General features: G+C 38.0%; 1 protein-coding gene across 1 annotated transcript in view; it reads right to left on the bottom strand.

The window, feature by feature from the left end:
• The window catches only part of LOC138159851 (receptor-type tyrosine-protein phosphatase N2-like), a 1065359-nt gene that overhangs the window by 333805 nt on the left and 707817 nt on the right, over positions 1-23737 (bottom strand). The window contains exon 10 of the mRNA XM_069086126.1: positions 20742-20828. Coding sequence (XP_068942227.1) covers positions 20742-20828 — 87 coding nt within the window. The remainder of the gene's footprint in view (positions 1-20741; positions 20829-23737) is intronic.

Raw genomic sequence — 23737 nt, 5'->3', positions numbered from 1 at the left:
AAGATTCTTCCATGATGCTGGGACTTTATGAGTTATAGATTATGACCAGCCTATAAATATTAACAATAGTGCACATTCAGAAGATACTATTCTGATGGTAATACTACAGCACAAAGCACAGCCCAGCAGAAAATTACTTGAGATGTGAAAGAACAGGAATGATTTTCTGTGTTGTTCCTGTAAAGATATTGAGTTTTTGCCAATCAAATTCATTTACAGAAGTGAGTTAGACTTATTTGAAGCTGAAGAAATGTCATGATGAAACAGAGGGGAAATCCATACACTCAATCTCCAGTCGTTCTGAATTCTTTTTTTTTTTATTCCAAGTAAAAGAAATAATTGTCCATGAGATACAAGGTACATTTTATTTTGTTTAAAACTTCAATATGTACGTAAAGAAAGTGATTTTAACATGTAATCTATAAATAACTCAAGCCTAGGAATATAATTTACATATTTATTTTGTGGTAATTTCTCATTTAGATTACAGGTAAGATGAAGGGATCATAAATGATAGATGTCTAGCAAGTTAGGAGAAAGGAAGAAAGAAGGAGGGATGGAGGGAGAGAGAAAGGAAGGAAGGAGGGAAGGAAAGAAGGATGGGTGAGTAAATAAACATTTATTAAGCACTTGATGAGTACTATGCCAAGGAGTATGTCAAGTCCAGGAAATACAAATGCAAGCAAAGAAGAAAAGTTCCTACCTTAAAGGAGTTTACATTCAAAGACACAACAAAAAGAATGCAAAAGGAGTGGGGCAAAGATGAGGTAGGGAGAGGGAAGCAGAAAGGTTGAAAAACCCAGAGAGTCAAGACAGAAGTAGCATAACTTATCCAGAACCTTCCTCAAATGGAAGTTCTGGGCAAGAACTCACTAGAAGAGAAGGCCACACCAATGAAGGCATCTCTGTCTTGAGAAGGTGGCTGGACTACAAGTGGAAAAGTCAGGAGCAGAGTCATGTGAGAAGTGAGTATGGTTGGTTCATAGATAGACCCATAGGATCCTAGATTAACAGAACTGGAAGACATTAAAAATCATCAAATTCAGCTCTTTCATTTTATAGAGAAAAGAGAGGTTTAGAATCATCACCTAGACTGACAAAGGCAGGGTTTTTTCATGAAAAATTTTCAGAATATCACAATTATAATCATTAATTGGCCAAAAGAGGTACTATAACATGGCTGATAGAGAGAGATGGTCTCAGAAGCCTGAAGAGCTGGGTTCAAGTCCCAGCCTTTGGCACACACTGATTATGGGACCATGGCCAAGTCTCTCCACAAGCAAAGCAACTCCCTAAGTCTGTAAGTTACACAGGAAGTGCTGATAGAAAGAATTTATATATTGAGAGTTCCCTCTATTGATAAAATCAAAGATCTATTTTTTTAATGATTAAAACCAATCCCCCATACAACTAAGATATTAGTTTGGCCACTGCGATAAGAGGTAAGGTTGGGGGTCTTCAAATATAGTACTAGTTGCTTTAAACATGTTGATCATTAAGTGATTTCTATTATATTTACTATATTGATTCTAGCCTTAGAAATTTAGCAGGGTGTAGTATGAGGGAAAATATACACACACACATAAGCATATACACATATACATACACACATATATAAACTCACACACATACATACATATGATATATGGAGCAGCCAAGTAGCTCAGTGGATAGAACGACCAGTCTAAAATCAAATTTGCCTGCAGACACTTACTAGCTGTGTGACCCTGGACAAGTCGCTTAACCCTGTTTGCCTCAGTTTCTCATCTGTCAAATGAGCTGGAGAAGGAAACACCAAACCCCTCTGGTATCTTTGTCAAGAAAACCCAAATGGGGTCACCAAGAATCAGACATGACTGAAACAACTGAACAACAACAAGAAGAAAGCATAAGAGAAAAAAAACCTCTTTAAGTTCAATACTGATGTCTTGTCACGTCATGGAGGTGACCTTGTTTTCTGAAAGCAGTGCCAGAAGAATACAGACATAGGGCTATCCTGTCAAGATAATAAAGACTTTGACTAGGAACCTAGCAAAAGCTTTTGTGTCTGTTATCTAAGAACAAGTGCAATTAAGTGCAAGGAATTTCCTTAATAGAAGCAGACTATCAAGTGATGATTTGTTTTCTTGGGGACAGGTAGGTGGTGGTGTTCACCACCCCATGAAACTAACACAATCACAAAATGGCCCCAAATCTGTTATGGCCTACTTCCATTGACATAATAGCAGTAGAAGAATACTGTGGGGAAAAGGGCAGAAGGGCAAAAATGTCATATGCAAATATAAACATTCATTTGACGATTTGTGTCCTCTATTAGCAATTTTTGCTTTATGGCCACCATTTTGATATAGCAGTAGAAGAACCAAACCACATCCATATTGATGTTCTTACTAAAAATGAAATCAAAAGACACCATGAAGTCTCAGCCATATAAATGAATAGCTTGCAGGTCACCTCCAGAGAAATAAGGCAGCCAGCTGGTCCAGTGGATAGAACACTGAACCTGGAGTAAGGAAGACCTGATTTTAAATCCTGCCTTAGACACTTATTGGCTGTGTGAGCCTGTGCAAGTTACTTAACCTCGGTCTTCCTCAGTTTCCTCAACTATAAAATGAGAATAATGACAGAATCCACCACACAAGGTTGTTGTGAAGATATAATCAGATAATATTTGTAAGCATAATTCTCAGCTCATAGTAGGTACTTAATAAATGCTTTCATCCTTCTTTTGTTCCTTCGTTCCTTCGTTCCTTCCTTCCTTCCTTCCTTCCTTCCTGCCTGCCTGCCTGCCTGTCTTCCTGACTTCCTGTCTTCCTCAATAAAAAAAAGTTGGTGAAGTTGGTTTCATTTTGCACCAAGTGATAAAAAGAAACAATTTTTTTTTTTGGTGTACTTGCTCATATATTCTTGCATTGCTCATAATGATCTTGAGTTAACAATGAAGATAACTACACCTCATGTACCAGAATGAATGGTGAAATAGAGAGATTTCATGCAGATATTGACAAGACCTGCCAGCAGAAAATCAGTGTGAATTTTTAATGTCTATGATTTTAATGTGAAATCATAGAGGAAGACTGGGAAAAAATCATAACTGTTTAAAAATATGATTTGTACTCAAACAATGAATAAGGCTTGGAGAATTTTCAGAAGCCCTATGTCCATAGTCACAAAAATGTCTTTGAAAAGAACACTGGAAGGCACTTATTGTTAGGAATACCACACAACAATATGAAACACGAATTTAACTCTGTCTTAATATGTAGAAAGTAACAGTTAACTCAGATTCTGATGTCCTCATGCAGTCAGATTATTGGTCAGTTAAAACAAAAGTCAAAGTCACTACTAAATTAGAAAAAAGTCATCAGATGAGAAAACAGTAAATTTAAAATAAATCCAGCCTATTCCATTTAAGCAAAAAGATGTGGGAGTCAAGGGAACACAAAGGAAATGTGTTTTGCCAAAAAAAAATGTTTGTTAGAATTCAAAATAAAAGAATGTCCTATTGATCAAGAAGTTCTTTAAATTCTAATCATAGACAACATTGTGCTAACTGAATCCCCAAATACTTACACCTCCTCATAACTCAATAGAAAGAGTACTGACTTTGATATCAATGAACCTTTGTTCAAATATCAGTCTTGAAACCTCATAACTATGAATGAATGGCTATGAGAAAGTCTGGGCCTCAGTTTCCTTATCTATGAAATTGGAGAACTGGATTAGATGGGGACTAAGATTCCTCCTAACTCTAAGTCTGTGGTCATCGGAGAAATACACAACAATTGAGATGAATGACTCGGCAAAGTACTGAAAGGAATAGAAAGGGATGGGGAAAGGACATGGGTAGAGTAGGGTAGTGAAATTTCTTTCCCTAAACTAGGAGGGATGGAAGAGACAGCAGGTAATTATATTATGGACCTTTGAGATGTGGAAGAGAACATTGAGAGGGCTCTTACCTGTTGTATGGTCTTAATCTTGATAAGGTTAAGTAGGAGGCTAACTAATTTACTGCAAATGAAGGGTCAGTTAAATAAATAAAGAAGGAGAAGTTTGGTATTTATAATGTGGAAAAAGAGAAAAGGAATCACTCTGATTTTATGGTTCCTTTTAGTGATGTCCAATAGTCTTGTAGTAATAATATATGATAATAATATGGTATGATATGAAATAATATGATAGGCATTACTTATGGTAGAGGAGGGGTTCTTAACCTGGCATATATGAACTTTGTTTTAAAGATATATTTTAATAACTATGTTTCAGTGTAAATGGATTTCTTTGTAAACATATGTATGCTATTTTCTACATTTTAAACACTATACTGAGAAGGGATTCATAGACTTTACTGCCATTACAGACACACACACACACACAGATACATAAATACACACACACAATATTAAGAACCCCTGAAATAGAGGATTAGCAAGTTAGTAAACTCAAAATGTTAGGAGTTGACATTTTACAAGAGGGTGGCTAACAGACCAAGGCAGTGGTATACCAGACCAGGTCAAGATCAGGTGTGTAGGTGTAATAGTAATGGAATATAAAGATCCCCCTGTATTGGCTTGGTTTTTGGTTTGATTGTGTTAAAACCCAGAGCTTGTGAATCCCACTTGTGGGATGGACTTGTTGACATGAAAAGAGAGGGCTGAACTGGGAGGAGCTGGTGATGTAAATTGAGAGAGACACAAGAAAAGAGAGAGGCAGAAGAACTTTTTGGAAGCAGCATCTTGGAGGCAGAGAGAGACTGAGAGGATTGCTGAGGGCCACTTTGAATTGCCCAGGACTTTGAGAGCTGCCACCCAGAGCTGCCAAGGACTGAGGAGACATGGCTGTTATGCTGGTATTTTGTCTGTCTGTTTTGATGTTGTTTTGGCAGATTTGTCCACTGGTGAAAGACAGTGCTGTTGTTGCAGAGGTCTTGGAACCTTGCTATTGTTTCAGAGCTCCTGAGACTGTTCTGCAGACAGAGAGTGAATTCTGTCCACTGGTGAAGGACAGTCCTGTTGTTGCAGAGGTCTGGGGACCTTGCTGTTGGTTCAGAAGCCCCAAAGAAGGATTTTCTTGTTGTATGTTACAGAAATCCTGAAAGGGGACTTTGCTAATGTTTTCAGGGGTCCTAGGATTGTTCTGCAGACAGAGAATGAATTAATGAAGACACTGGCAATGTATCTTGTGGCCTTGCTAAGCTTTGTCTCCCCAGGAACAAAGATTGCTGAGAACTTGCCTCCTGTCAAGATGAAGAAAAGACCTCCATTTGGGTATTAAATGCTGTGCTTAAGCTTGTTGTAACTCTGGGGTAGATTCAATTGTGATCCACTTTTGACTTTTTTGTGCTCTGTGATTAAACAAATGAAGGTACTTTACTTATGATTGGGAACTAATCTCCATTTGAGAAGAGGGGCTTTGTGATGGACTAAATGAATGTACAGCCTAGGGGTGGAGTAGTATTTAGAAGAGGGACTTTGTAATGGATTAAATGAATGTAAAGTCCAGGGGTGGGGTAGTACTTGATTAAATCACACTTGGTAAATGCTGTATTTTGAATTATGCTATATGTTGATTCTCTCTGTTCTTAATTTGTCACTGAATAAAATGGAGAGCAGCTATGCTGGTATTGTGAACCTTGGGAAGTTGCCTTTGCTTGTCATTACAGGAGGCCAGATAGATGGGGAGAGGAAGGATTAGAAGAGGAGACAGAAGACATACGGAGGGCAATAAGAAAGTTTAGAGTGAGAGGGTGAGGGTGGTAAGCGTAGGGGCAGAAAGATAGGATGTGATGGTCTAAGAGTTGAATTTCAAAGTAATGCAATTCCATAGGATGATAAGTTCTAAGGTATAGCCAGCCACTGTGTTTCTGAGTTGCAGGGCAGGGTGTGTAGGGTGGGGAAAGAGGTCATTGCCATTGAAAAGGGTGAAGATTTATGCAGTAGAGGTTTTAGAGAGTTTGTCAACATTAATATTTAAGTCCTGGGGTGATGGTAGAGATTATGGTAGACAGGAAGACTAAGTCTTTTTAATGGTGAAAAACTTGCCTCAAAGTTTTGTAAAGATCAGGGAGGAGGGTAAGACCACCATGTTCTGCTACCCATTTCCCACTGGGCAAAAATTAGTACTTTATGCAGAAAAGAATTTACACATTTCTTAGGAATACCTTTCATTACTTTATATTATAGATAACTGAATTCCCTTTTCCCAAACATTGGGCAATAAATATTCTAAGGCAGATCTAATTTGATGGCTTACAGAGTAAGAAAGACTGAGAAAGGATTCAATTCCTATTTGAATATGTGAGGAAACAAAGACTCCTAAAGTTATTGTAAGATAATTTAACATAACATAGAACTTAACCAAAACATAATTACTGATTATTCTTTATCACTTTAAAGAGTTGAGAAATTGCTTTGCCATACAGATTTTATCTTATTTGCAATTACCCGGTGATTATGTGTAATTTGGGAGTACCTCTCTATCATTAGGGAATGCCTTGCATAGCACACTTTTATTTTCCTGAAGATTTTGGAGAAAGGCAGATTATTTAGTATTTATATTATAGCTTTGTATTTTAAGTGTTTTCTAATCTTTTAAAAAATCTTTATAAAACCATTTTACAATACCATCTCCTCCAGATTATATATGTGTCAGACACTCTGCTAAGCACTGAGTTTATTAATTATTATTTCCTATTTCTGATATTAGTCTGAAATGGGAAATAATAATTAATAAACTCAGTGCTTAGCAGAGTGTCTGACACAAAGTAGGTACTTACTAAATGCTTGTTGAGTGAAAGTAGGGTTGTATTGCCAGGTTCAGTCATTTTCTTGAACTATTTTGTTTCTATTAATGACTCTTTAAGCCTGTTAGGGAATGACAATCTCTTCAGACTTCCATGGGTTTAAATGAATTTTGCCCTGTTAGAGGATTGCCTGCAGCAACCTCTTAATGAAAAGAAGTACTGAAGTCTGAAGGCCTGCTGGAATAAAATAAGGCCTGGATCATGTGTGACCATGGTAAGGATTCAGAGTGAGTCAAAGTTGTTTTCTGCTAAACTCTGACAAGGAAAATAAGAGTTAAGTCTATCAGTAACAGATAGCAATTGGAGTTTGGTGGCTGAGGCCATATTTGTTCCTCAGCTTTCACATTTCTTTAGTTCGTACTATAATTTTTATTTCACTTTTTGTTTTTACAGTAAGTAATCAAATACTGACATCATTAGAAAAGGAGATGTTAATTCATGCTATGTCACCTAGCCCCATCTGGAGAAAGTCTAATCATCTGTTCTAGGCAGTTCATCATAAGGAAGAAACATTCACCTGGTAGTAGTTATCTTAAAACAGGCACAGGACTTTTAAAGAAATACTCAGCCCCTACAGAGTTAGTCTTAACAACTTAAACTTATTAAATGATGACATTTCATTATAGAAAGAGATGTGCAGTGTAAAACATTGGCACTCATAACCAATCCAATTAAAAACTTGTTTAATAAGTATCAACTCTTTGTGTTTAACAAGCAACTAGCTTAAGCATGATGCCAAGGCACAGGATTTTACTTGATAGTACCAGTGATTTATTTCTGACATTATAATTATAAATAGAAATGAACTTGTCCACCTTCAAGGTCCCACAATGGGAAAAAAAACTGGCTTTGGAATCAGTTTCTTCATTTGTACAATGAAAGTATTGGATGACATGACCTGTAAGACCCATTCCATCTTTAAATCTATCATCTCAGTGAATAGTTTCATGGATCAATGTCACCTTGGCAAGAGGTCTCTAATGAAGTGCCTTTGAGATCTACTTTTGACTCAATAACATTTTATCTTAATAAAATTAAATATTCAACAGGAGACATAGAAAACCTACTTATCAAATTTTCAGGTGACATGAAACTAAAGTCTAGACTAAATAAAATATTGAAATTGTGGATAACAGAGTTCAGGTCCAACAGAAGGGATCAATGGGTCAACTAGAATAACATCCAATTAAAAATTACATATACATATATATGTATATATAATTTCATACTTGTGTTAAAAATAAATTAACTTCACTACTTTAGGACAGAGAAAATGTGAATAGATAAAAAATCTGAGGGAAAAAATCTGGAGTTTTTAGTCGACTACAAGCTCAATTTGAGTCAATGTTATGACTTGGTAGTCAAAAAAATTTTTAAGTAATGTAATATATCCTAGTTGACATTAAGAAAGGAATGGAGTCAGAATAAGGCTCAAATTCCATGATCAATGCTAGAACCACATTTTAGGAAGGATATAAATGAGATGGGGTGCATCCAGAAGAAGGTAACACATAGATACTAAGAGGATTGGAGACAACATCATGTAAGGACCAGTTGAAGGCAATGAGAACATTTATCTTGGAAAAGAGAAGACTTGTGAGGTCATGATAGTTCTTGTGAAGTATTAAAAGTCTCTCAAATCAAAGAAGAGTTACGCTTGTCTTGTTTGACTCCAAAGGATAAAACTAGAAATAATGAATGGAAGTTACAGAGAGGCAGATTTTGGCTCAAAAGACAAAAACAAAAATCCTCTCTAAATGATCTGTTCAACAGTAGACAGTTATCCTTTCCATGTCATGGGGGTCAGGGGAGTAGCACCCCCATGATCCAGAAAAGGCAGGGAAAATTTTTTTGGCCTTTCCTTCATAACAGAGAAGAAGTCTGCATTTTTTTCTTTAATGGGTTATTGTATTATTGTAAAACTTGTGTTGTGTTTGGTTACAGGCTCTGTGTCATCTACTGACCTTCGTGCATTGTCTGTGGCCTCTGCAAAACTCCCCCTAAATTTCCATTTAATGTCTTATGCTTACTTGTGATATATCAAAACCATGATGAGGAAAGTTGCAATGTGGAAGGGGTAACTATAATGGGTTACCTAAGAAGATAGCAAAGTAGCAAGATGGCACAGTGGATAGAGGACCAGGCCTGAAGTCAGGAAGACTCATATTTCTGATTTCAAACTAGGCCTCAGACACTTACTATCTCTGACCTTGGGAAAGTCATTCAACCTTGTTTGCCTCAGTTTCCTCATCTGTAAAATAAACTGGAGAAGAAAATGACTGAATGAAAACAATAAGATAGAAGGTGTCCCTCACAAAAGGCTTTAAACCACTGATTGGAGATATTTGTAGAGAGGATTCTCCATTAGGTCTAGGTCAGGGGTGGGGAAAATGCAGGTTCAAGGCCACATGTGGCTCTCTAGGTCCTCAAGTGTAGCCCTTTGATTGGATCTGAACTTCATAGAACAATTCCCTTAATAAAAGAATTTTTTCTATGAAGTCTGGACTTAGTCAAAAGGCCACATCCAAGGACCCAGGGGGACACATGGGGCATCAAGGCCACAGGTTCCCCACCCCTGGTTTTAAATAAAACTAGATGACCTCTAAGATCCTACCTGACACTGAGACCAGCTGTGCTAATGTTTAACAACTAGCACTTTGCAGGTGGAAAAAAAAGTATATATAATACACTTTTGAGTTTTATCTGCATTTTGAACATTTTCTTCACATTTTCTTAAGTCTACACCCAACAAATCCAAGTTATAAACACTAACACTGAAAATTTAACAATCTACTCTTGAGAGTAAGTTTGAGCTGGCTTCAGCATGCTCCTGACCAAGTCTCTAGTTGTATAATGAGTCTGTTAACTTGAAGAACAGTACAAGTAGTCCATAGCAAATTATTCCTCTGATATAAAGAGAAGAGAGAATTCAAATGGGGACTTCCATCAGAGGTCAATGAGGCAAGATGGTAGCATACAAAGAGTAGTGGATTTGGAATCAGAGTCCCTTGTTTTAAATCCTAACTGTGCTTGCTACTTACTGTCTAGGTGAGCTAGGATAAGCCACTTCATTGGTTTGGGCCTCAGTTTCCTCACTTCTCAAGTGAGGGGGTTGGAATAGTCAGTCTTCCAGGTCTTTTCCAAGTCAAATCCTCCATTCCTGAGAATGGAATACAACTCTACCTGAGATACTAGTCCAAGCATCTCCTTTCCTGTTCTTGCATTTATGAGATCCTAATGAAAAGTGTCAGTGTGGTAAATTCCCATCGCTGCTTCTTTAGTCACCATCGTGAGACCAGAGAACACTGTATTCATCAATTCAGTAAATCACACAAATGCGAAGCTAAACCACTTCTTGCATCAGGAAAACACATGAAGATTGATCACAGAATTAGACTGTCCTCCCAATAATGCCCTCAGCTGATCCAATACTTTATGTGGCTGATTTAGAAGCTCAGGCTGAAATATATCTGGTAGCAGCATAGGTGTTGTTAGTCCAAACTGCTCTAGAATCCATTTTGTTCAGGGAGGGAAAAGTAAATTTTTCAAATTGTGCATACTGGTATCTGGCTCACCTGAATGAGATATGGCCTGCCCCAATTCTACAATCAATCAGCAATGGCTGTGGACACCTATAATTAGATTATAAAATCATAACTGTAGTCATTTTACGTCTGTTGGCATAATTACATCAGCATGCTAATGTCCTTTTAATGGTATCTAATGATGTAATAAGAAATAATGGAATTTATTTGACAGCTACATAACCATTAACAAAACAGATTAAGCGTAACTGGCACTTCCATAAAAATGTGGGCAGCGTCTAAAAGTGGCAGCTACCATGTTGGCTTCCCCCTCCCCAAACAATGATGCAGTTTTAATAAGGATCTCTCTCACTACAGGTTTCTTGTTATTCAGTTGTTTCAGACGCATCTACCTCTTCATGATTCCATTTGGGGGTTTTTCTTGGCAGAGATCCTAGAGTAGTTTGCTACTTCCTTCTCCAGCTCATTTTACAGATGAAAAACTGAGGTAAACAGTGTTAATGACTTGTCCAGGGTCACAAAGCTAGGAAGTATCTGAGGCTGGATCTGAATTTAGGAAGATGAGTCTTCCTGACTCTAGGTCTGGCTCTCTATCTACAACAACACCTAGCTGCCCTGAAAACAGGAATGAAATGCTTTCTGTGAATCAACTGTTCAATCAAGTATTTAGTAAGTTCCTACTATGTGTTCTGCAGAGTACCAGGCAATGTATATGTATCTGAAAGTCTAGTCCATGCTCCCTATCCTTTAGGGGAAAAAGCTTACACATAGGAAACAGAGGGGGTGGGGGAAAGCAGCATAGAATGGAGTACTGAACTGGGTAGGCTAGATGATCAATCATGTACCCCTTTGAAAATAAGGGAGACAGCTAAGGATTTAGATATTCAGGGAAATCCCCTGACAGAGGACATGAGACTTCATAAGCATCTTTTTTTTTGTGAGAATGGGTTTCCCTATATTGCCAAGGTTGGAAGTGTATCAGTTGTTCACAGGCCCCAAACTAGTACCTGGGCCAATTTACCTTTGTATCAACCTTGTGGCCCCCTTCTCCTAAGAGCTTGTCAGATTGGTGCCAGGCCTAATGCAGTCCCTTGACTGACAAGTCGGTGCAGCTCAGCACTCCCAAACTAAAGCCATATATCAAACTCAGCCTTCCTGGTAGCAGGGAATATAAGCATGAGTCATCAGGTCCTGCTTGATGCATATCTTGAAGGGCAGAATTAATAAGGGAAGGGAAGAAAAGAGGACAAGAAGATCAAAATAAATGAAAGCAGGGAGGCATTGTACATGGCATACACAGTAAGTCAATGAGGCCAGACTGATTAATGTAAAAGTGATGTGTTGGGTTATTATCAAAGGCCTTGAAAGGCTGGTTGTGGAGTTTAATTTTCCTACTTAACAGGAAATAGGGAGCCACTGAAGGCTAATGAGGATGGGAAAAACAGAATAAAAGTAGTTTTTAAGGCTCACTGATCAGGCACACAGCTGTTTCATTTGGAATACTCAGGGTTCAACTCTTATGAAGGATTATGAAGAACCAACATTGTAAATGCAGAAAAATAAAAAAAAAAGTAAAATAGAAAGAGAAATCAGTCCTTGGGATGAAGGATAAAAGGAAGAATGGGAAATGAGGATGTGTGACTAATGGTGGCCCAAAGGCTTCTCCCCATCCCATCCAAAAGTAGTTCTCCTGCCAACTGGCCATTCCATCCAGAATAACTATTACTCCTTAAAGGTGAGAGGATGTGATCAGTTGGATAGAACTAAAAGAGGCCCAGAGCAGTCAAAGGGTCAGGATTCTGGAAGTGGACAACAGTGGAGGAAGACAAAACAGTATAGGAACATTCTGAAAGGAGATATTGGAGGACGATAAAGACCAATTCACTCAATTTCCTAATCACCCTTGAGCTACCCCTATAAAAACTCCATAAGATTGGTCTATTCCTGCTAAGTCTACTTCCTAAGGTCACCTTAGAGGCTAATGTACATTTTCATTCTATATCCTGGCCTTCTAATGGAAAATTGTTACTGGTCTTTAAAGGGTTAAAACCCTTTCTCTAAGTGAGTGCCCTTTCCACTCCATGTGCTTTGATCTTCATCAAGGAGTATGTGGTATTCTTCCCACTCTGGGAGTTTTCCCACTTGAAAAACAATTCTCTTTATGATGAAAACCAAAGCATGTACAAGGGGCAGTGGGAAGGGAGAAGAAAGGGCTCAGGTAACCCCAAGGTGAACAGCAGAGAGCATAAAGGCCCCCCACGCACTTGAGTCACTGAATTTTATCTACTATAGACTCACCACAGAAGGGTATGAAATGAAAATTCCAGCTCCTGGTGGGCTGGAGGAGGTTTTATTCAAAACCTGTTCTGTTTATTTCCCCCCCCTGCCATCCAGTGTTTTTAGGAAGTAATAATATCATCTGAATACTATTTGGACAACCTGGCAGCAGCCTTGGGTCACTCCCTGTTGGAGCACTGCCTCTTCCCAGCCCCCTTGAGTTTTCTGTTCAATTCACTTGACTGTGACAAAGTTCTCAAGTTTAACTAAGGTTTCTTCTTTTATGGGAAACATGGGATATAGGCATCTGGACTGAGTGATTGGCTTTTCTTCTCCATAGCTACTGCTGGCCAGAATAGGAGGGTGAGGTGGACCTGTGGTTGAAGTTTCCAGAGCAGGGATACATGTGATACTTAATTAACCTAACTCACATACCGTGAGTTGTTTCATTCTGGGCCAAAAGTTGATGTATAATGGCTTAACTCTCCATACCTCCTACTCCAAGGCTTTGATGGCTACCTTGAAGGTCTGGGTCAGAGATGATGTGTCTGTCCTTTCTTCATTCATTAGGTAGTCACTGAGCAATTGCTAGGTTCTAAACTCTCAGAAGGATATAAGAGGAAATATTTTATTTGATTCTTGGTTTCCAGGAGGTGATCATGTAGTTAGAAATGAAATATATACATCTGTGAAGACAGAATGTAAGCCCCAAGTGGTCAAGGGCTATGTCCTATGCATTGCTGACTGACATATTGTACCTGCCACAGGGTTTTGCAAGTGGCAGGGACTCAATACACACCGAATAAATAATGTAAGTATAATAATAATAACTTATATTTATGTAGCACTTTAAAGTTTATGAAGATTACCTATAATCATATATAGCATATATATGTATATATGTACATACAAATCAAAGTATGCTCATGTGTGCAAACACGTGTCCACACATGTTTTATATACGCACACAACATGCAAGCATTTTATACATGTAAAGACATGTGTGTATATATTTATGAATATTATATATACATATGCATAGATATATTTACATATTACTAGAACCTCAAACCAACCCTTCATGTAGATTCCACAAATGTTCTTTTCCCAGTTTTACAGACGAGGGAAGTGAGGTGCAGAAACCCAAAGTTACATGATTTGTCTAGGGTGACATTTTTTGTTGGTTTGGAGGTTTTTTTTGTTTATTTTTGGAGGGGGGAGGGCAGGGCAATTGGGTTTAAGTGACTTGCCAAGGTCACACAGCTAGTAGGTATGTCAAGTGTCTGAGGCCGGATTTGAACTCAGTTCCTTCTGACTCCAGGGCTGGTGCTCTATTCACTGTGCCACCTAGCCGCCCCGAGGGTGATGTTCCTAATATGGGGTCCATAAACTTGCTTTTTAGATATTTCGATAACTGTATTTAACATAATGCATTGCCTTTGTAATCTTATGTATTTCATGTTAGACATTTAAAAATATTCTGAGGAAGGGGCCATAGGTTTACCCGATTACAAAAGATATCTGTGAAAAAAAGTAAAGCTAAGAATTACTAGTATAGGGTGACAGAGTTGGTAAGTGTTAGAGGATGAAAGTCAGGCAGCGATTCAACAAGCTTTTATTAAATGCCTGCTATATGCAAGGCCCTGGACCAAGTACCCTCTTATCTTCCCTTTCAGAGTCTCCCTACCCTATGTTGTCTCTCTCCTTCTTCCTCCCCTTCAGAATCCTAACGCTCACACTTAGCTGCCTAGCTTTCTATCTGACCAATCCTCTCCTCTAATTTTTCACAATGCAAAAAAAAAAACCCCACAAAACAATAACAACAACAATCCCTATTTTAAGGAGCTCATAATCTAATAGGATGGACAGTATATAAATAACTATGCATAGATGCACTATATACATGCTAAAATGAAAATAATCAACAGCATTTGATCTACTGTGCCAAGTAAAACTTTTAAATGACAAGGCAGTGCCACATTGTTGGTGACAGTTTTTAAATAGTACTTGGTATAATACAATTGATCTCCATTTACCCATTACAATAAGCATACAGGCTACCCTGGACCCAAAGACTAATTTTATAATATACCTGTTTTCTCAGTTCAGATAATTTTCTCAAAATTGGTTAATAACTAAAGGCTATTACTATTCAGATAGCATTCTGAATTCCAATCCAAGTCAATTATGCTCCTATTATATCCAAGTTACTGGGATACAAAGACCAAAAAAAAAGTCCCTGCCCCCCAAAAGTTTATATTCTACCTGGGAGGTCATGGGAGGGAAATAAAACATATAAACAAATAAATACGCACATGACTATATGAGGAGTAACAGAACACTCTCAACTGGAAGGATTAGGAAAGGCTTCCCACAGGAAATGGCAGATGAGCCATGATGAAAGCCAGGGATTCTGGGAGGTAAAGGTGAGGAAGGTATGCATTATGGGCACGGGGGAGAGTTTTACAAAAGCTCAAAAGAAGGAGACAGAAGGATTACTTTGGGTATGAGTAAGTCAGACAATTTAGCTAGAACATGGATTCTTTTCTCTGTCAGCTACTGTTTTGAATTTTCCGATTTCTATTGAAAATAGAATTTCTAATCTTCCTCTCAGTCATCAGGCTAAGCCCTCAGGAAGCAGACTTCTCTTTACTTGCTCCCTGCTTCTCCTCTCCCAACCACCCCCAAGTAAAATAAAATTGACTGCCATGTCCTATTGATTCCACTTTTGCAATATTTCCTTTTCCATATTTGCATTCTAGTTCAGATTCTCATAATCTGGTCTAGAGTGGTAATTTCCTTTACCAGATTAATTTTTCTTTTGCTGCCCCTGTCACACCCAGCTCAAAAAGCATTTACAACTCCCTGTTGTCCACTAAATAATGTCAAACATCATATTCTTGCATTTAAGTACCACCCAATCTGGTTGGTTCCAACCTGCTTTTTCAATTTTATGTCACATTTCTCTTCTTTATTTACAGTAAGCACCAGTCAATAGTATTAGCACTATTTGTGTTCATTTTATACCAATTAGATTATAAAAATAGGGATATTCTTGTTCTCTTTTTGTATACCTATAGTACCTAGAGCAGTGTCCTATACATAAAAGGCACTGGAACCATAATGGAATCTATACGGACACTGGCATGTGTCAGTCTGAAAAGGGCATAATCATTCTACAGAGGGTGCATTGTTCCACTCACTATCACTTTAAATTTCCAAGTCAAAATACCCCTCTCTGGCCATCATTTAAATACATACATATGTTGTCTCCTTATACTGGAATGCAAGATCCATGAGGGCAGAAGATGTCTTTGATTTTATAATTGTATCTCCAGTGATTAGCACAGTGTTTGAAGTCTTGCAAGCATTTAATAAATTACTTTTAATTCATTAATTTATGATGATTGTGAAGCAATAATTATTAAAAACAAATAAACAGTAAATACATACTGTAAGAATTCCAAGAAGGGGAAGATAAATACCAATCCCTCTAGTAGAACATAAATTCCCTTGAAGAAAGGGTTTACATTTTTTTTTAAATTTTGCCTTTGTGTCCCTAGTACATAGTAGCTTGCCTACAGTGGGCACTTAATAAATGTTTGTTAGAATGGATCGATCATCTGGGTTACCCAGGGGTTGAATAAGTTGACTCGCAAGAAACAGGACATTGAGAATGAATAAGATTTGTATAAATATGGAGAGATGAGCAGGTATCCTAACGGAGGAATAACAAACAAAATGAGAAAACTTTGGGGATTTGAGAATAAACCTAAGATCAGAGTCACAGAAGAACATTGCATTCATCCCACAGTGAGGAGAATGACTAAGCTGACACTAAAATGCCCCAGGATGCCTTGCTCTCTAAACCTGCTGCCATCAAGAATATCTAGAAACTGTAGAGTCATGACACTGATTCAGAGCAAACCTGCTCAGTACTATTCACATTAGATTTAGAAAAAATTAAAATCAAGGCACAAAACAAGATGGTAATGCTTTGGCTGCTGTTCTCTTTGACCTGTTATCTCTACCTATGCTGAATATTTCAACCACTATTAAAGATTTCCTTTGTACTTGGGTTCTTGAGTCCTATTGTTATAAAACCCTTTTGGCTAATTTCCTGGGACTTTGATTCTATTTATCTACTTGGTCTCTTCCTACCTTTCCCATGTTCTTATGCTTTATTCCACTTCACACTACAATTTCGGTACATTGCCCTGTGAGTTGTTGCTCTTACAGGACACTCCATTTCCTGACTCCATACATCTACACTGGCTATTCTGTTACCTGGAATGCTCTCCTTCCTTGTCTCCAACTCCTAGGTTTCATGTTTTCCTTTAAGTCTCAGTTCAAATCTGACTTTCTGTAAGAGGTTTTTACCACCACCACCATTATCATTCCCAGCTCCCTTTCTGCAACTCAGTGCCTTCCCTCAAAAATTACCTTCCATTTACACTATATATATACACATATATGTACATATACATGTATATACACATATACATGTATATATACATATACATGTATATATATATTCATTGTGCTTGTTTGTATGTTGACTTCCTCATTAGAATTTGAGATCCTTGGGTTCAAGGAATAATTTTTTTTTGCAGGGCGGGGGGGAGGGCTTTCATTCTATTCCCAATGCTTAGCATGGTGTAAACTGCCACACAGTAAGTAAATAAGTACTTGTTGACTGACTTTTAACTGTTTCTTCATGTTATGTTGATCTTCATTATCTTTAGATTTGGGCTAACTCTTTAGAACTCTGTGGCCTTCCTGGCTCACAAAGTTATTGTAAAGAAAGTGCTTCTGAAAACTTCAAAACATAATGTGAGTTATTATTATTATTATTCTTTCCTGTTTGTGCAGATTTACCATATTCTAGGATCCTAATTTCCTAATTCCCTGCCTGGGATCATGGTACCCATGACCCCTTCTCTAATGACTGAATTCTTGCCCAAGACCTTGCTATCTTGTTACCTAGATCTTCAATATTCATCAAACTGTCTTGGTCTAACTAGATTCCCAGTGATGCCTTCTTCTGGTCTAATGCTGCCAAGACCCAGCATGGTTAGAGGGGTCACACTGGGGAGTAAATGAGAAGACACTTCACACTTCACAGGGTTCCTGGAAGGGGTGGGAGTCATCATCATGAACACCAATTATCACTGTACAGCTTGTAGATGTAAAAGGTGTCAGTAATTGGACCTTTACTGACTCCATGATGTAACCTGAGAGCTGCTTCTTTAAAAAACAAAACAAAATAAAACTAGATCCCTGATATGAGACTTTTTTATTCATCTTTTGTTTCTTTTTCATAAACATAGAGCATAAGACACATGGTTATTCCAGATTTCCATTCTTTGTGTTCTGGATAAATGGAATTTTACTGGAACCAGTAGGTAAGTGAAAATTCACTAGAATGAGGAAGAGGGCACATTTTGCTAAGAAAGAGAAGAAAACAGTGCAGGGAAGGATTAGAAACTTGTGTTTCAAACATGACAATTCTATCTAAAAGCAAAAAAAAAAAAAAGCACTTTAAGTAACACAGGGCTCCTCAAAAAAAAAGGACTAGTCTAATAAGTTTGCCTAAATAAATCATGCAATCTATCAAAAATCTCTCATTGTATTACTTTTAGTTTTCTAATGAGGGGAGAATATTGAATTTTTTTTTTACATATTTCAACTCAAAGGAGAATTCATTTACAAGCATAAGCATCTCTTATAATTGCATGTAATGGGATGGTAATAAATAAAGTCCTTTAGTAGATATACAGCAATCTGGCTGGTAAAGTGGGTTTTTACTATGCCCACCCCCTTTTTTTCCAAAACAAAGTCAAATTAAAATGCATCAATTGAAGATCAAAAGATGACAATGCTTCAAGAATAGGAATTTCCAAAATATATTTAAATATGCCATGCTTAAAAATTACATTGAAGATGATATCGATATCTGAGCTGAGTTGAACTGGGAAGGATTTTCCAAGTCATCAGGGAATCATTTCTACAGCTATAGCCATTACTATTGCATAAAATATCAGTGTAACACTATGATCCATTTTGGCAAAGGTTAGCTGTTCATGAACTCCCCCTTGCCTCTCTCAGAAAACTCCCATATGCACAAACCCACAAAATCTCATTATGAGGAATACTCATTCATAAAAGGTCCATTAAAAGAAGCCAGATGGTAAGAGAGCAAGACTCAGGGGTGATTTTTTTTTCAACAGGCATTTGTTGTTTTCTAAAGTCCTTTATGAGGACCACCTATAGGAGGGTATAATTGCAAAATTAGAAAATTACCATTGAAAGTTCAAGTGGTTTGCCTTTTGTAGGGCAGTTAAAATTTATCAGCACAGGACTTGAACCCAGATCTTCTGACTTCAGTGCCAGTTCAAGAACAATTGTGGTATACCAACTCTCAGGAAAGTGATCACTAAAAGCTAAATGGCTTATTAAGGGCTTGGTTTTGTGGTCTATGTATATACTTGTACATGTGGAAGTATATACATAGACCACAAAACCAATCCCTACCTAATGCTAGGGAAGATTAGGCATATTCTCAGGCACATTTTTGTCAAAGAGAAAGATAATTCATTCTTTGTTTCAGTTTTTGAGAAAAATTAAATCTAATTTTAACCTCTAATAAACAAGATTCCTTAAGCCATCTTCTGGTTCAAAATTAGACTCAGGACCCTTAAAGAATTGTGTTAACTCTCTTGGGTCATTAGGAGAGAATTTGTTTTTATTCCAGTAAAATACTTGGCCTGAAGGAGCAAATGGCATTTCCAGAGGAGTCCAACTTAGAGAGAATGAATGGTGAAGAACAAGAGGGACAATGCGATTCTCTGGGTGCTTATATAGCCATAGTGTCATGGCAGAAAGAAAGTAGGCAAGCCCCAATTCTCTGCCAGGAAGTCATTTGTGCCCATGACCTAGTAGTAGACCTCTTTGTGTCCTTTTGTAAAAAAGGAAACATCGAAGAGAATGGTAAAATCACAACTAGAAGTACAGAAATCACAAAACCACAGAAAGAGAATGCTGAAGAAGAACTTAGACATACTAGCTTTAAAGCTGGAAAGGATCTCAGAAGCTATTTAGCCCTTTTCCCTCCTTGTGGCAAATGAGGAAGAAAAGGCTTAGATGTAAGCCACGACTCCACATGCTCAGGTCAGTGCTGTTTCCCTTCATAGTCTTCCTATCTCTAAGACTTGACCTTCTGTAAAGTGAAATAAAAGAGAGAGGGAGAGAGAAAGAGAGAGAAGGAAGAGGGAGAGAAGAGAAAAGGAGAGTAGAGAGAAAAGAGGAGAGGGAGAGAGCAAGTGAGCAAGCGAGTGTGTGTGTGTGTGTGTGTGTGTGTGTGTGTGTGTGACAGAGAGAGAAAGAGAGGTCTGCCATTGACTGCCTCTGTGAATTTGCCCAAGGAATTAAACCTCTGACAGTCTCAGGTTTCCTCATCAGTAAGTGGTGGGTGACAGACTAACTTATTTCTGATATCCTTCTATGTCTTCATCCTTTTCAGAACTTCTTTCCAACTTCATATTCTCCAGGAAGCCTTCCACAATTGATTTCTCATGATTCTCCTTTCTCCCTTGTTTGCCCACGATCTTCTCAGCACTTATATGCTTGGATAATGTTATATTAATTTGCTTATTTGTTGATATGCCTATCCAAAAACATGTTTCTCTGTTCCTGGATGTGCATCCTGTTTCCAGGTATTTTGGAAGCTCCTAAGGAAAAGGAATCAAATAGCCTAAATCTTTTATATGTTCACTAGTGACAAGTCAAGGGCTGTGTACCCCCAAAGGCTTTAATAAATGGTGACTGGCTGCCTTCTTTTCATCCATCTCATTTCATACCTTCTGGCTGAGTTATCTTTCCTTCTGGAGACTATTTCAGATGTTTCATAATTAAACTCAGGTTTCACTTACCATTTAAATAACTTATCCTGAACCACTGGGATTTTCCTCTTCACTCCTTTCCAAACAGATTCTCTTTGATATAATTAACAAAAAACTCAAGAATCTTGCTTTTCTTTCATGCTTTGATTTGTGAAACTGACTTCAATGTGATACAAGGAGGCAATCAAAGGGTGGCCCCCTCCTTCAGGTACCTACCTGACATCCACAATGGTGGTTGGGGGCAACTTCAGTAGAAATGCCACATCCTCGATCAACTTCTGCCCCTTCTCCACACTCAGGGGGCTGTTGAAGGGAAGCAAGAGGGAACAGGGGGGAAGAGAAAAAACACATTGTTACAAAAATGGAACTCATCAATACTTGAGAGGCTAAGAGTCCCCAAAGAGTTATCACCTTGGCCTCTTAGACTCTGAAAGCCACCACTGCTACTGTATTCCTGTCACATAGTGATCATGATATCAGGGGAATTGGGATCAGGTGCTTCTTCAGGCATGATGAATCACCTGAATTTTCCAGCAATAAGACAAACAATAAGGTGCAAATGGAATTGTTAGGAAGTGTAATGGGCCCATGATGCAGCAACTGGCTCATCTCAGCCTTCAATAAAAAATATAATAAAGGGGGTGGGGAGGGGAGGGAAGAAAGGGAAAGGAAGGAGAAGGACGGGAGCCTGAGATAGAAACAAATGCTGAAAGTCAAATTGCAGGACTGGGTATCAAATGGACAAGGCAAAAGCATATTTTTAAATTCATTAGTGTCTGAAATGAATCCTCGCCTGCTGAAAGGACACCCAAATATTACGTATTTAAGAGTAAACAATAGAAAGGGACAGATGAGCCCTGGAAGGGTGATTCAAGAGATCAGAGGTGTATATGTCTATGTATTGTGATGACACAATGGCCTTATATTCTGTGACTCACATAAAGACCATATTTACATAAATAGAACTGCTTTATTGTGTTGAAGCTGGGGTGCAATCAAGTCTAATGTAAATGTATCATTCCCATTAATAAGTGCTGGGTGCCACAAGCAGTTTTACAAATCAAAAAAACTTTAAGGGTGCAGGTATTATATAACAGATTGCTCAAATGAAGAGGGTAATCTGCTGGGAGGTGAGGATCTCTTTGGTGAAAAGAGATGATTTTTGTACTGGTACTTATGACAGAATTTAATCTATATGTATTAAAAAAAACCATTTGGACAGCTGGGAAAATATAAGGGGAGATGTTGCAGTATCATCTATAGAGTGTAAACAACGTATTAGCTCAGTGCTGTGATAATGAGAATAAAATATAACTAATGAAAGCATGGTGCCATGGATAGGGAAGGGGGAAAGGAACACACATATATCACTTACTACGTTCCAGGCATATGGGCTAAGCTTGTTTTATAGATATCCCATTTGATCCTCAGAACAACCCTGGGAGGTAGATACGATTATTATCCTCATTTTACAGTTGAGGAAACTGAGCAAACAGAAGTTAGATGATTTGCCCAGTATCACATGGCTAGTAAGAGTCTGAGGTCACATTTGAATTCAGGTCTTTCTGACTCCAGGCCCACCACTCTATCCACTGTATCACCAGCTTCATTCTAAACAATAGACTGGATTTAGAATCTAGAAGATGCAATCTGCATCAACTCTTTGCTAGCTATGTGACTCTGGGCAACACTTTACTTGACGTGTCGCCGACAGCTCCTTAGTATTTAAATACTGACAACAGCTGGTGAAAAATAGCTGGCAAAAGAAGTCTCCACACCAGGAATTCTCCACGTTGCCAAAATAACGGATCCTTCACATAGTCTTGCTTTGCCCATTAACTGGCTAATCACATATGGTCTTTATATAATCAAAAGAATGCATGACACCTTTACTGATAGCTGCTTTTCAAGCTATGTCCCACCAATCCATCTCCACTCTAAATAACTACCCAACAAATACTTATGGAGCTTTGACTGTATAGTCAATAATATTAGGTGTTCAGGGTGTGGTGGGCAGATGTATTAAAAAAGCAAGGTGGCACCTGCCCTTTAAGAGCCTGAAGTCTAACTGATGAGTGATGCTCGTGGAACAGTGAATGATACAAGGGAATGTATAATTAGGTGCCAATTTATGTTGTTTGTTTGTCCTGTTATTTCATTCTTGTCTGAATCTTTCATTTGGGATTTTCTGGGCAAAGATACTAGAGTGTTTGCCATTTCTTTTTCCAGCTCATTATACAGAGCAGGAAACTGAGGCAAACAGGGTTAAGTGACTTACTGGGAATCACACAGCTAGGAAGTATCTGAGGTCAGATTTGAGCTCATAAAGATGAGTCTTCCTGATCCCAAGCTCTATCCACTGCACCACCTTGCTGCACCCAAATTACATGGTACTTCACATTAAAAAAAGAGGCAGAAAACCAGTCTTGGAGCCACAGAAACCTGAGTTCAAGTCTTGCCTGTGACACATGATGACGGTGAGACTTTCAGTTCCAGAGCAGCTGCTGATTTGCATTGTTAGAAAGAGGTTCCACATCCCTAGTTCTCTGATATCTTCCCATCCATTATGTGACTACCTTCTCTCTATACCCCTACCTCTCACTCTAGGAATAGGATCCAAATTAATACTGCCATTGGTTCTGTAAAGGGTCTATCATTCAGTTGTCCTATAGCTCCACACACCTCACAGCATTATGTCCTCCCCAAAAGCACACAACATAACAAAGAAGCCAACAAAAACCAAGGTGATACAATCTTTTGTGTAATAGGGGAATAATGGAAAGTTAAACATTAGTTTTCGACTGAGTATCCAGGAATTTGCATTTTAACTAACTCCAGCAATTCTAATTACTTAAGAAAGGAGTAAAGGCAAAAGAGGACTGGATATCTGGGAGGTAAAAGTGAATGCTTTGCTAAATCTACCTAATTCCTAGCTCTTTATCACCCTTGTCTGTCCACACCTCCAGCACCATTATACATTACTTACATACTTGCCAACAAATCATAGTCTCAAACTTGTGAGATCTTCGATAGAAGAGATTGTCTTTTTTTTTTTTTTTTTTTTTTTTTTTTTTTTCTGTATGTTGCAGTTCATGGAATCTAAGGAATTCTAATTACTTTATTACGGGGTATAGGCATTGACATCTTCACTTTCCCAAACCAAAAAAATACAATTAATTTCCTTTATTTTTTAAATCCTTGAGGTGTTGGAA

Source organism: Petaurus breviceps, unplaced genomic scaffold (genome assembly GCF_028583685.1).
Source record: "Petaurus breviceps papuanus isolate PSGF00001 unplaced genomic scaffold, PetGlider_PUasm1.0 178, whole genome shotgun sequence".
Lineage (NCBI taxonomy): Eukaryota > Metazoa > Chordata > Mammalia > Diprotodontia > Petauridae > Petaurus > Petaurus breviceps.
This window is presented reverse-complemented; position numbering and strand designations above follow the sequence as displayed.